General features: G+C 45.3%; 1 protein-coding gene across 4 annotated transcripts in view; it reads right to left on the reverse strand.

Moving 5' to 3' along the window:
- RMDN3 (regulator of microtubule dynamics 3) overlaps window positions 1-13,713 on the reverse strand; it is a 167,575-nt gene that overhangs the window by 24,752 nt on the left and 129,110 nt on the right. For all 4 annotated transcript variants that reach the window (XM_029598573.1, XM_029598575.1, XM_029598574.1 and 1 more), the window contains 2 exons: window positions 13,395-13,472; window positions 5,996-6,094 (listed from right to left, as the gene is read on the reverse strand). In XM_029598573.1, the coding sequence (XP_029454433.1) occupies window positions 5,996-6,094; window positions 13,395-13,472 (177 nt within the window). The remainder of the gene's footprint in view (window positions 1-5,995; window positions 6,095-13,394; window positions 13,473-13,713) is intronic.

Raw genomic sequence — 13,713 nt, forward strand, 5'->3', positions numbered from 1 at the left:
GCCAAACTAAAAGGTGCAATTACAAAAGCAACAAATTTGTATGTTAGAAAAGTAAACAAAAGTAGGAGAAATAAGAATCTAATCTGGTTCACAAAGGAGGTGGCTGATGTAATAAAAGCAAAAAAAAAAAAAAGCAGCTTTTAAGAAATATAAAGAATCCCAAAAAGTGGAACACAGGGAGGATTACTTGGTGAAACTGAGGGAGATGAAAAAAGTAATCAAGAAAGCAAAAAGTCAGGCAGAGGAAAGGATTTCCAAGGAGATAAAGCGAGGTGACAAAACATTTTTCAGCTATATCAGAGAAAGGTACATAGTGGTAAAGTGAAATTGAAAGGGGATAAGGATCAGTGGGTGGAGAGAGATGATGAATTAGCAGAAATATTAAACAAATACTTCTGTTCAGTGTTCACAAAAGAAGACCCTGGAGAAGGACAGTCACTTGTTATCAAGACTGTAGAAGGGGGTGGAGTAGACGAAACTCCATTTACGGAAGAGAATGTATGGGAAGAGCTAAAAAACTGAAAATGGACAAAGCCATGGGGCCTGATGAGGTTCACCCCAGAATACTGAGGGAACTCAGAGATGTGCTGGTGGGTCCCACTGTGTGACCTGTTCAATAGATCTTTGGAAAAGAGTGTAGTGCCTAGTGACTGGAGAAGAGTGGTGGTGGTCCCGGCTTCACAAGAGTGGGAGCAGAGAAGAGGCTGGAAGCTACAGGCTGGTTAGCATCACCTCGGTGATGGGAAAATTAATGGAGACTCTGCTGAAAGAAAGGATAGTGAACTATCTACAATCCGGTGGGTTGCTCGATCAGAAGCAGCATGGATTCACCAGGGGAAGATCCTGTCAGACGAATCTAGTTGATTTCTTTGATGGGGTGACTAGAGAACTGGATCAGGGAAGAGCACTCGATGTAATTTACTTGGATTTTAGTAAAGCTTTTGATACGGTCCCACACAGAAGACTCATCAACAAAATGAGAAGCTTGGGAGTCAGTGCCAAGGTGTTGGCGTGGATTACAAACTGGTTGATGGATAGAAGACAAAGGGTGATGGTAAATGGAACCAACTCTGAAGAGAGAATGGTGTTAAGTGGAGTGCCACAAGGATTGGTGTTGGGACCAGTTCTGTTCAATATCTTCGTGAGTGACATTGCGAAAGGGTTAGTAGGTAAAGTTTGTCTATTTGTGGATGATATAAAGAAATACAACAGAGTGGAAGGCGTACAGAGAATGAGATGGGATTTAAGGAAGCTAGAAGAGTGGTCGAACATATGGCAGCTGGGATTCAATGCCAAGAAATGCAGAGTCATGCATCTGGGGCGTGGTAATCCAAAAGAACTATATGCGTTGGGGGGTGAAGGGCTGATGTGCATGGAGCAGGAGAGACCTTGGGGTGATAGTGTTTAACAACCTGAAGTCGATGAAGTAGTGTGACATGGTGATAGCCAAAGCCAGAAGAATGCTGGGCTGCATAGAGAGAGGAATATCTTGTAAGGAAAGGGAAGTGATAATCCCCTTGTACAGGTTCCTGGTGAGGCCTCACATGGAGTACTGTGTTCAGTTCTGGAGACCATATCTCAAAGGAGACAGAGACAGGATGGAGGCAGTTCAGAGAAGGGCGACCAAAATGGTGGGTGGTCTCCATCGAATGACTTATGAGGAGAGGTTGAAGAACCTGAATATGTATACACTGGAGGAGAGGAGGAGCAGGGGTGATATGATACAGACCTTCAGATACTTGAAAGGTTTTAATGATCCATGGTCGTCAACAAACCTTTTCCATTGGAAACAATTTAGTATAACTAGAGGTCACGATTTGAAACTCCAGGGAGGAAGACTTAGAACCAATGTCAGGAAATATTTCTTCACTGAGAGGGTGGTGGATGCCTGGAATGCCCTTCCGGAGGAAGTAGTGAAGACTAAAACTGTGAAGGATTTCAAAGGGGCATGGGATAAACACTGTGGATCCCTAAAAGGCTAGAGGATGGGAATAAAAAAAAAAGCTAATCCGGCAAGGAGCGATAGTTACTACCCTTAAGAGAAACATGTGGGTAACCTGCATGGGGTGGCAGTTACTACCTTGGGAAGCTTACTGGGCAGACTAGATGGTCCATTTTGGTCTTTTTCTGCCATCATTACTATGTTACTGTGAAACAAAAGTGAGCCTTTGAAGAGAGCTTGGTAAGATTGGACTTTGAAATAGTTTTCGTGGACTAGTTGCGTGGCCACAGCTGCCACCTGGCTGCAATAACTGAAGCATTAGAACATAAGAACATGCCATACTGGGTCAGACCAAGGGTCCATCAAGCCCAGCATCCTGTTTCCAACAGTGGCCAATCCAGGCCATAAGAACCTGGCAAGTACCCAAAAACTAAGTCTATTCCATGTTACCGTTGCCTAGTAATAGCAGTGGCTATTTTCTAAGTCAACTTAATTAATAGCAGGTAATGGACTTCTCCAAGAACTTATCCAATCCTTTTTTAAACACAGCTATACTAACTGTACTAACCACATCCTCTGGTAACAAATTCCAGAGTTTAATTGTGCGTTGAGTAAAAAAGAACTTTCTCAGATTAGTTTTAAATGTGCCACTGGCGGCTGTGTGAACCAAGTCACAGCCTGCATCAGCTAAGAAGATGGCCTCCATTTCTACCATAGGTCCAAGATCGAACTTGGCGCCACCAATTCTTGACAAAGAAGCAAGGTAGCCAGAGCTGCCAAGGCACAACAAGAAGCAATTTACAAGTTCATTGTCACTGCCTCAAAGGTTTGCTTTAGGATAGCCTCAATCCTCCTATCCTGAGCATCCTTCGGTGCTGCACCTTCTTCTACTGGGATAGTGGTAAGTTTTGTGACAGAGTACACCAAGGCATTCACTCTAGGGAAATGCAACTGCTCTCTTGCCTGTGGATCCAAGAGATATAAACCTGCCAAGACGCGCCCCCCTTTAAAAGGCGCCTCTGGCATACTCCATTCCAGATCAATCAACTCCTGGACTGCATGCAGAAGGAGAAAGAAACAAGAAGCCTTGTACAGGATGACCAAAATAGGATGCTCTTTCTGTAAACCCAAGAAGTCAGAACCAGGCACTCCGAGGGTCTTCAAGGATTGAGAGATTAAGCCCGGTAACTCATCTCTATGAAAGAAATGGAGAAGAGTTCTACATGGCACCAAATCTGGGGGAATGTCCCTTTCCTCACTAGGAAAGCCACCCCATCATAATTGGTATCATCATGATCCACATGCATTCGAGCTTCGTCAGACCGCACTTCGCTTGACCGTGGAGACAGGCAAAGGACCACTCGAGGCGCATGGAACTACCTTAGTATGTACTGCAGATTCAGAAGACCAGCCCTGTAGAAATGTCTGCAATCCCTGGAAGAATTCTACCTAGGGAAAGGAGGACAGGTCCATTCCAGGTCCCATAGGCCTGAACCTGACGTCCTGAGAGCTTGTGTCCCCCGAGGACTTGGCCCATTGATCAATCAAGGGAGGGGACACCCCTGCCATCTTTCCCTTGGTCCCACTCCCCTCAGAACGTGTAGATGGACCATTGCTGGCAAAATCAGGAGGTAAATCTCCCGAGCATCCAAGCAGCACTGACACAGGATTAAAGCTCTGGTTGAAGGGCCCTGATGTGGCATACAGCACAAATAGATAGGCGCTTAGGCTTCTTTGCCACGGGCATCATGGCTGTAAGCATGCAAACCGATAAAGGCTTGCGCCTAGATTACCTGTATGCATAGGCCGCACCCAAAATGGGCGCACAAAAAAAGTGCTTCCAAGCACATGCACCCAGGCCGCTTGTCTAATTGGATGCCCAAACTGGACGCCCAGTACCAACACTAGATACTTCAGCTGGATGCACAAGATGTGTGTCCAGAAGTAAGAACGCCCAAATTGGACACACAGGCAAGGACAGATGCACACATGGATACACAGGCATGTGCAGACAGCCTGCAGCAAAAAATGTGCAAAAGAACCTTGCGGCCTACCATGCACCAAAATGGGAGAAGCCTGAGAGCAGGGCCTAGCCAAATGGCTGCTCAACCCACCGTGCCTGCACTATCTTCTCACCTCACAGAACTCCCTAGAGACATGAGCGGGACAGCTGAATGCTGAGGAAACAGACCCTTACTCCTGCTTTCTTCCTTTTCGTTGTTTTTTTTAAGCAAAAAATTTTTTTATCTGAGCTCAGTCCTCCCTGGCTGAGAGCAAGAATGGGTCCCGGCTATGGGGGGAAAGGGATAAAGCCTTCACCAGTCTCTCTCGGCCTGCAACCACTAATTTGAATTTAGATCCACGCTACTCAAGGATACCGCACTTAAGGCACTCTACTGAGAGAGGGTCCGCACAGTATCACCTCAGGAGGCAAGCAGTGCTATATAGACATCTCCTTTCCAACTTTTTTTTTTTCACTCACAGGCAATCCCCCAAAGGGAAATGCATGTCCACCATCTGCTGGAGATGGAAAATATTGGCAGGCTGATGTCGGGGTGGGACTATATGGCTGTGATGTCAGCCTTTGCTCCATCTCCATCTGCTGGCAGAGGTGCATAACCCACTCGTGGGGACTGACCTGCTCGAACGCTGAGGAAATCTCCATATAGCAATATTCTCTCATTCTGCATACCTCATTAACCTCCCACTCACCCATTCCCATAACCCTGAACAAACCCCAAACCAAATAGCAACATCCTGAGCAACACACATTCTAACCCAACATACAACCTCATAACAAATCCTTCTCAGGAGTGCAGGTCCATGCTCATGGCATGTGGGTGCCACCCCCAGATAAAAACATCAGTGCAAAGGAAATGTTCAGGACTAAAACAAAATCAGAATCCTCAAATTCCCGGACCATGAAAAATCAAGCTGTGGTCCAGTAGTCATAGTTTCAAAACTAAAATAGCTAGGTGATGGAACACATCGCTTGGCAAAACTCAAAGGCCACTTATAGGTCAGCACTTATAGTAGCAGTTCAAAAGCAGCCACGTTTTAAATTGCAATGATTGTCATAATACTGTTGCCTCCCCAGCATTACCAAAAGTATGAACTTGACCCTCATGCCAAATTTTCAGCACCGCTGAAAATTGCAAACTAAACTTAATTTTCTGATTAAAGAGATCAGAACAAATGAAAGAAAATTCTTTGCGCTGTTGAGAGGCTTTGGAGAGGTCTTGAAACAGCAAAACTTTCTTCTCTGCATACTTTGTGTGCATAATTTAAAAAAACCATGCAATGACAACACAGGGCCTTACTTCTGTTAGAAGATCTCACTCCCAGTCTGTGGGCCCTTTCAAAAGTTTGTTGGCCTTACAAGTCTGGAAAATTTAATTCTACTGGCAGCTATGTTTCCAGGATGCGCACCAACTCTGCATCCATGATCCAAACCAGCCGCAAGTTATTCCGTCAGGATCTATTTTCTAAGTTGTCAACTTTGCTGTCCCCGTTTCTGCTGCCTTCTTTTCTAACGTTTGCACTTTATTTTTCAAATTGGCCGGTCGAGATTTGCTGGACTACTTCGATCCGCTTTCCCACATCTGAAATTGTTGCATTTAGGGCACTCATTTGGTCATGTAACTTTCCAAAATCAGCTTTAAACGTCCCAACAACTGATGCCGTCACCTTTTGAATCACTGAATCGCTGCACTCTTCCTCCCAAGCCCCTTGCACACGAGCATCCACTGGCTTAGACATGCCTGGCTGATGTTTCTTCTTCTCCGTTCCAGCAATTATGAACCCAGAAAGTTTCCATTCATGCTTGCATGTGTACATAACAGAGGCTTTTCTTAGATAAGGTTGTCAGCCAGCTGGTTTGTAGTAGGGCGCTGGCATGCCTAATGCAGGGAGTACTCAACAGATTCAGAAGTGATACTATCCCACAGCATCATGCAGGTATGTGCGTTAATGCAGTCATAAAAGGAAAACAAAAATACAATATTGTTATGAGTAGATGGTTTAAATTATCTTCTTAACCATAACGTTACATACCTTTAGAAAGTTTTGCAATGCATCATGGATAGTAGCCGTAGGGGGTGTTTCATACAAGGCAGAAGCTGTTTTTCTCTCCAGCCATCCAAGGTTAGCAACCTGATAAGAAATATTAGCAAAACAATTTTGAAAATGTGTCCTGAAGCCTATGATAAATCAGCTGCTTTCTGAAAAGGAGAAAGAGGCAGAGACTGTCACTGCTGAAGAATGTTATTGCTGCCTGGCACTATGAAGATTTTCAAAACTAATGGACTGGCTGTACTGGTTTTGCAATGCAAGAAGTCAGTGTTGCTGGCCTACAAGTTCTGAATACATTTGCAGTGCAGGTTTCATAGGTGTCGGAACTGGGGAGAAACCCAGGGGCCAGGGGCCAGGGGCCATGGCCCCCCCCCACAATTTCTGCAGACAATGGGAGAAGCCTCATTGGAGGCAGAGGGATGGCGCATTATTTCCTTTCTGCTGCTCTCTACCCCCTCAGTGCTGCTGCAATCCCCTCACTTGCCCTACCTGCTTCTAAAGAATATAGTGATTGTGGCCTTGCAGTGCCTGGAGCTGCTTCCTCCTTTCTGGCTGCCAGTCTGAATAATGTCATCAGGTGCCGACAGCCGAGGAGGAAGACGTAGCCCATACTGCAAGGCCACGATCCTCTATTTAGAAGCATGGAGGGTGAGTAAGGGGATGGACAGCGCATTATTTCCAATCTAAGGAAATAATGCGCTGTCCATCTGTAGAGAGTTAGAGGATTGTGGGGGAGCATGTGTAGTGACTCAGTGAGAAGGTATGGAAGGTGGAACAAGACTGCTGGGGATAGGAGAACAAGACTTCTGGAGAGTGCAGGGTCAGGGAGGTGACAGGGGGCTGAGGAGCAAGACTGCTGGTGAATAGTGGGGTCTGGAAGAGGAGAGGGGTCTGGGGTCTGAGAGAGGGCTGGGGAGCAAGAGTGCTAGGAGAATTGGGGGAGGGGGTCTAGAAGGGGTGAGGGGGCTGGGGAATAAGACTTATGGGGGCTCAGAAGCAGAATAATTGGTGGAGAATAGGTGCATGAGGGCCAGAGAGCCTGTGTGTGTGTGTGCATGTATGTATGAGAGCCAGAGAGCCTGTGTGTGTACATGTGTTGAGTGTCAGAGAGCCTGTTTGTTTGTGAGGGAGAAAGGTTGTGTGTGTTAAACAGATTGTGTGTGTATGTGTGAAAGAGAGAAGGGGGTATGTATGAGAGCCTGTGTGTGAGAAAGGGGCTGGGTGTGAGCATGTGTGTGTGAGAGAAAGGGGAATATGTGTGAGAGAGTGAGGGAGGATAAAGTTTGTGGGGCCCCTTCTTCCAATCCATGACAATCTAAGGGTGACTGGAAATAAAACAAAATCCCAGATATATAGTTTCATTACTGGATGTTATCTGATGTGTCAGCTGTTTTGAAAAATGTGTGTTTTGGGAAATTTATAAACATTTTTAAGAGGTTTTAATTATTAGATGCTCTAGTCATTAGCTGTTCTGAAATATTTTTATGTGAGTGCTGCAGAGATTGTTGCTTTTCTTTTGAGGGGTGTTATGTTACATAACAGTCCACACTCCCCACAAGAACAATGGCTAGGCTCAGCTTAGTGTAGGAGGAAATGCATGTCTGTTTCTAGGGCTCCAGTGTTGCACTGCATGGAGAATCTGGCTTCTTGAGGTTATAATTCTAGTTTTTGTCTACATATTTCTATTTTTAAATTGTGATCACCTATTTTGTATTTGTTGAGAGTCATTTTGCATGTGTGACTAAGGTGAGGTATTCTGCTAGTATATAGTTTCTGTGTAGGGATCTGTAGCAGTCCTGTTCATTGTCTTTTCCCAACAAGAGTTATGTTGGTGTTCTAAGGGCCAGTGCAATATTTGCAGTGCTGCCTAATCACAGGTAGAGTTGTTGCTTTTGGACTCTTGTGAGTTACTACTGCTATAGTATGGCAGCAGTATACAAAATATGCTGAGTGTTTTTTTCCCCCCAGAATTCTGTATTATTTCACAATGTGCTTGATAGTGTAGGAAATTTGTTTCTGCTTAGATGACACCAGAATTTTTTTGTATGGTGAAGGGTAGGGGGAAAATATCCTACTCTGCCCCCCATTTGTTAGAGGCTCGTGTGTAGTATGTGTGTTGGAGGGTGGACGGTGATCACAAATAGTCACTTAGTACTGACATTTCTATTAGCAATGCCGTTTTTGTCATTTTTCTCCTTTACCACTGTCTGGTTTTCTAGCATCAAGCACTTAATTCGCCTGGGAATGAATAATTATACTTTATGATTTATGCAAAGAATGTATGTAAGATAGAATAACTGTAAATGTAAATCTGGTAAAACAGTCTTAATAAGAATCTTTCCTACCAAATTTTACCCAAATCCGTGCATAGAAGCAACCCCCAAACCTGCTAAAATCACCATGATCAAATCTTACCGGTCTGCTGTTCCAGTTCTGCTCTGTCCTAACGTGTATATCACTTATGGAAGAGCTTCTCAACCACTGTGCCGCAGCACAGCAAGATCTCTACTGTGCCATGGTGGTCTCCCTTCCCCCCTCCTTTCTCACACGGTAATGTTGTACTGCAGCCTTTAAATTTTGATCCTCCACAAGTACCTACCAGCTTGTGATAATTCACCAGCCATTGTCTTCCTGCCACCACAGTAGCCTGCCTGCCGATAGGCACTCTGCACGTGCAACACAGCCTCGTTGTTAGCAAGCAATGCTCCCTCTAAGATTTGTGCAAAACTTTTCCCATGGGCGTGAATAGCTGTGGTGGGGCAAGTGAAAGATGAGAGACCTGGATCGAGCCACCGCTGAAGTATAAAGAAAAAAAGGGAGAGAGAGAGACCTCGCTGCAGGCCGCTGTCAGAGCCCAGGCCAGCTGGGTGAAAGTGGGGAAAAAAAAAGATCTCCTGCTTAAGGCTGCTGCTGAGCCCAAGCTTGTGGGGCTGAAAAATGTGCAGAAGCACAATTGTATGAGAAACATTAGCAGCATATTTGTGAGTGTGTCTGTGAGAGAAAGAAAGATTGGGATCTGCGTGTATGTGCACCTATGAGAGAGTGAGAGAGATTGGGAACCTGCTTGTGTGACAGCATGGGTGTGTGTGTGCCTGCTAGAGAGAAAAAGAGACTGGGAGCCTGCTTGTGTGACAGCATGGGTGTATGTGTGTGCCTGTGCCTGCTAGAGAAAAAAAGAGACTGGGAACCTGCTTGTGTGTGCGACTAAGAGAGAGAGAGAGATTGGGAACTGTTTGTGTGTGTGTGTGTGTGTGTGTGTGTGAGAGAGAGAGAGAGAGAAAGATAGGGAGCCTGCCATGTGAGCGCCAGTGTGTAATGTGCCTGTAAAAGAGAAAAAGAGAGACTGGGAACCTGCTTGTGTATATGCCTGTGAGAGAGAGAGTTTGGAAGTTTGCTTGTGTGTGTGCCTATGAGAGAGCCTGTGTTAGTGTGCTTGTGTGAGCATGCGTGCTTATGAAACCTATATGTAACATACAAGTTCTCACAGGCACACACGTAATGTATCTGAGGGAGAGAAAGCATGTATATGTGAGAGAGAGGGAGTGTTTGAGAGAGAATAGGCATATATATGAGAGAGGGAGTATGTGAGAGAATGAATGTGTTATTGTGTACATGAAAGAGAGAAAGAAGATACAATTTCTGCGGCCTTCCCTCCCCAAGTCTACAACAATCTTAAGGTGATTGGAAATCAAAAGATTCCAGGTATGGAGAGCAGGAGTTTTAAAAATCCTTTTTATTTTAATTATTGGGTGGTATTTAATGTTTCTACTGTTTTGAAATATTTTATTGGTATTTTGGGAAATTTCTAACAAGTTTTTTTTTTATTATTGGATGTTTGCTGTTTTAACATTTATTATTTTTATTAGAATGATTTTAATATTGTAAATGTTTTATGTCTTGATTTTATTGCTTGATGTTTTGTGAGGAATGATGATGTTCTGTTATTCCATTGTTGCCCAGTCATGCTTGTGGTTTCCAGTTCAGTTTTTGTTGGCACATTTCTATTTATGCTTTATGTCCTTTCTGTTTTGTTTTGATGATGGTCTATCATGTGTAACTAATTCTTTTGTGAAAATGATGGCACTTATCACTGGCTTTCAGGGCATTATGGTCATCCCTTCTTCTTTTCTATTTAAACAAAAGTTTGCTCTTTATTAATTTCACCAATATGCAGAAAGCAGTTTTCAATGTTATTGCTGAAAATATTTTTTCATATACATTTTATTTTCACTGCTGTTAGTAGATATTATGCAATTATTTTAAGCAAGGGATTGACTTAGCCAATGTTCCCCTTTAAGGACTGGGTTGCTGTGAGCATAAAATTGATAGGCTTTTTGCATCAACAAAAGTAATGCTCACACAGAATGTAACCAAAAACTTTTGCTCATGTGCAAACTTTTTGCACATGAGCAAAGCCAAAGGGAACACTGGGCATTGGGGAGAAGTTGATTGGGATTGGATCTTGAGGAAGGTTGAGGTTGGAGAGAAAAAGAGCGCTGTTTGGGTTGCCCTTTGGGAGGGAAGGTAGTGCTGTTCAATTTAGTTAAAAGTAATTTCCTGGCATTTTCAAAGTCACATGACCAGTGATCAGCAGGTATGAATGTGTATGACAGTGTAAAATGTGGTTCTGTGCGCCACGAGGATCAAGCAAACTTGAAAGTGTGCCCCTGATATAAAAAAGATTGAGAAGCTCTGACGTATGGCATGCACAGGCATATGTGTAGCAAATAAAACTGTGCAGGATCCAGAATAAAGGATATTCAAGTGGGAGATCAACATTTTAGAGTACTTAAAATAATTTCTAGTGAACACCATTCTACTTTCTCTTCCCAAAATAAGAGAAAAAACTAGCTAGTAATTAAGTTTGAAACCTTAGGGGCGGATTTTCAGAGCCCTGCTCGCCTAAATCCGCCCGGTTTTGGGCGGATTTAGGCGAGCAGGGCCCTGCGCACCGGTAAGCCTATTTTACATAGGCCTACCGGCGCGCGCAGAGCCCCGGGACTTGCGTAAGTCCCGGGGTTCTCTGAGGGGGGCGTGTCGGGGGCGGTCCCGGTTGTCGCGGCGTTTTCGGGGCGTGTCGGCAGCGTTTTGGGGGCGGGTACGGGGCGTGGCTATGGCCCGGGGCGGTCCGGGGGCGTGGCCGCGCCCTCCGTACCCGCCCCCAGGTTGCGGCCCGGTGCGCAGGAGGCCCGCTGGCGCGCGGGGATTTACGCCTCCCTCTGGGAGGCGTAAATCCCCCAACAAAGGTAAGAGGGGGGGTATAGACAGGGCCGGGCGGGTGGGTTAGGTAGAGGAAGGGAGGGGAAGGTGAGGGGAGGGTGTTAGAGGATTCCCTCCGAGGCCGCTCCGATTTCGGAGCGGCCTCGGAGGGAATGGGGGTAGGCTGTGCGGCTCGGCGCGCGCCGGCTATACAAAATCCATAGCCTTGCGCGCACCGATCCAGGTTTTTTAGTAGATACGCGCGGCTCCGCGCGTATCTACTAAAATCCAGCGTACTTTTGTTTGCGCCTGAGCGCAAACAAAAGTAGGCCTATTCGCGCTCCTTTTAAAATCCGCCCCTTAATGAAGTTGGGCCTCCAACTGCGAACATTCAGTTGCTGCAGTCAAACACATTGTTTATACCAGTTCAGCGACAGAAGAACCATATAGTCACATTCCTCCTCTTCCCCCGCCTTCCTCTCTGAGACACTAACAGATCTGCAGAATACTCTATAACAGTGGTTCTCAACATGTGTGTCGGGCTACACTAGTATGTCACGAGGTCTCAGGTGAGTCGCAGAGCCAGCAGAAGGCTGCTCTTTCCTCATCAGTCTGGGCAGGAGTTGGCTGATTTCTCCTTTATTGGGTATGACAGGAAACTGCTCTTGCTGCCTTCTCCTCGTCCTGGCCAAGTGGGAGGTTATTCCCTTCTCTTTCACCCAAATCAGAGCGAGATAGCACCAACTCCGGCCGGATACCAACTTTATCTTCCTCTGCCTGGCAGCGAGGCTGCTGATGCTCTCTTCACTCCGGACATGAAAGCAGGAACATGAGAGAGGGAGGTGCATGCTCTATAGATCCACTGCCGACTTCCGCTGCTGCTGCCTCATCTTCTTCCTCTTCTCAATGCTTCTTGCCCTTATCTGCTGCTGGTAAAGTGGGAGGGAATCTCTGGATTGGACTGAAGGCTTTTATGCTGGTTGGGAGCCAGGAAGAGGGGTAAATTTGCTGGTCAGGAAGGCCTTGGAAGGTAGTGAGTCAGGAGTCTGCTGGGTAGGAAGGGGTGGGGGGAAAGGAGGTTGGGGTTACTGGGTAGGGAGAGGTAGAGGAAGGAGGGGGCTGGGGCTGGGAGGAGAGATGGAAGAGTGGGGCCTGCTGGAGAGGGGAGGGATCAGGGGATGCTAACCAGGAAAGGGTGGGAAGGAGGTGGTCAGAGGTATGCTGGGTAGGGAAGGGGAGAGGGAAGGGCAGGGAGAGTTGAGCAGGGGAGAGGATGCAGGGGTGGGGGGTGTTGGAAATGTTGGACAGGGATATGAGCATGTGAAGGGACGATGGAGTAGCTGGGAGATATGAGAGCATGGAGGGGAGTGAGGGGAAGGAAGAGCCATAATAAGCCAGTTTTGAGAATATGCATTTCTTCTATCTTTGAACTTTGCTTAATGTAGGAGGAAATATATTTCTGTTTCTAGTTCTCCGGTTTTACACTGCATGCAGGTGGTCTTCTTGGGGTTTCCATTCCAGTTTTTGTTTCCGCATTTGTGGTATTTTATTCTATATTAGGTGAAGGTAGGTCTATCTGTATTCTGTATGTGTGTGACTGAGGTGATTTACTAGCATGCAGGGATTTGTATCAGTCTTATTTGTTGTCATTTGTCAATATGATATTGGACTGGTGGTGAACTGCTGCCTTTTCATGGGTAGGACTATTGCTGTTTCATTTCTCGGGAGTTAGTGTTACTTCGGTATGGAAGGTTTGATAAACATGTACAGAATAGGGTTTGTTTGTTTTTTTTTTTCCAGATTTTGTATTGTTTTACAAGGCACTTGGTGGTAGAGGGAGTTTGTGATGCTGTTATTAAGATGACACCAGAATCAGAATAGTTTTTTGTATGGTGAGTTGTATAGGAAAATGTCTTAGTTCTGCTCTGCACTCATTGTTAGGAAGCGGGAGATTCCTGTGGATGCAGAATATATGTTTATATTCAGTCCCATGATGGTCATGTGTTCAGTGTGTCACACATGTGAGCGTCATCTCTCAGGTGTGTCCTGATAGAAAAAAGGTTGAGAACCACTGCTCTACAAATAGGACAGATTAGCTTCTACAGTTTTGGACTGAACCCAGAATGCACTGCAATATGGTCAGATGGAGCAAGCATGAATAAAAGGATGATAGAGCTCTTACTTGGTAGCACCACCTGCCCAAAAGGTGGTAAGACTTGGCATCATCTGGTTTTAGAGAAATTGCTTTATCAATGTGTTCCTAAAGAAAGCACACAGTTTTTAAAATCATACCGAAATAAGCCTGTCTCCAACACGTATAAATCATTACAATTTTTCTCTGTCAGGATTAAATATAGTTTCTTGGTTTCCTGTACTACATGCGTTTCTCCCCTCCCGCCTCTCATTATGCCTTTACATCCAGCTCCTAAGGACCTAAGTCCCATGCACCTTTTTATTGCTTCCCATTCCAGGAGAAGTATGACTTTGGTTGAAGATTTCAC

Source organism: Rhinatrema bivittatum, chromosome 4 (assembly GCF_901001135.1).
Source record: "Rhinatrema bivittatum chromosome 4, aRhiBiv1.1, whole genome shotgun sequence".
Lineage (NCBI taxonomy): Eukaryota > Metazoa > Chordata > Amphibia > Gymnophiona > Rhinatrematidae > Rhinatrema > Rhinatrema bivittatum.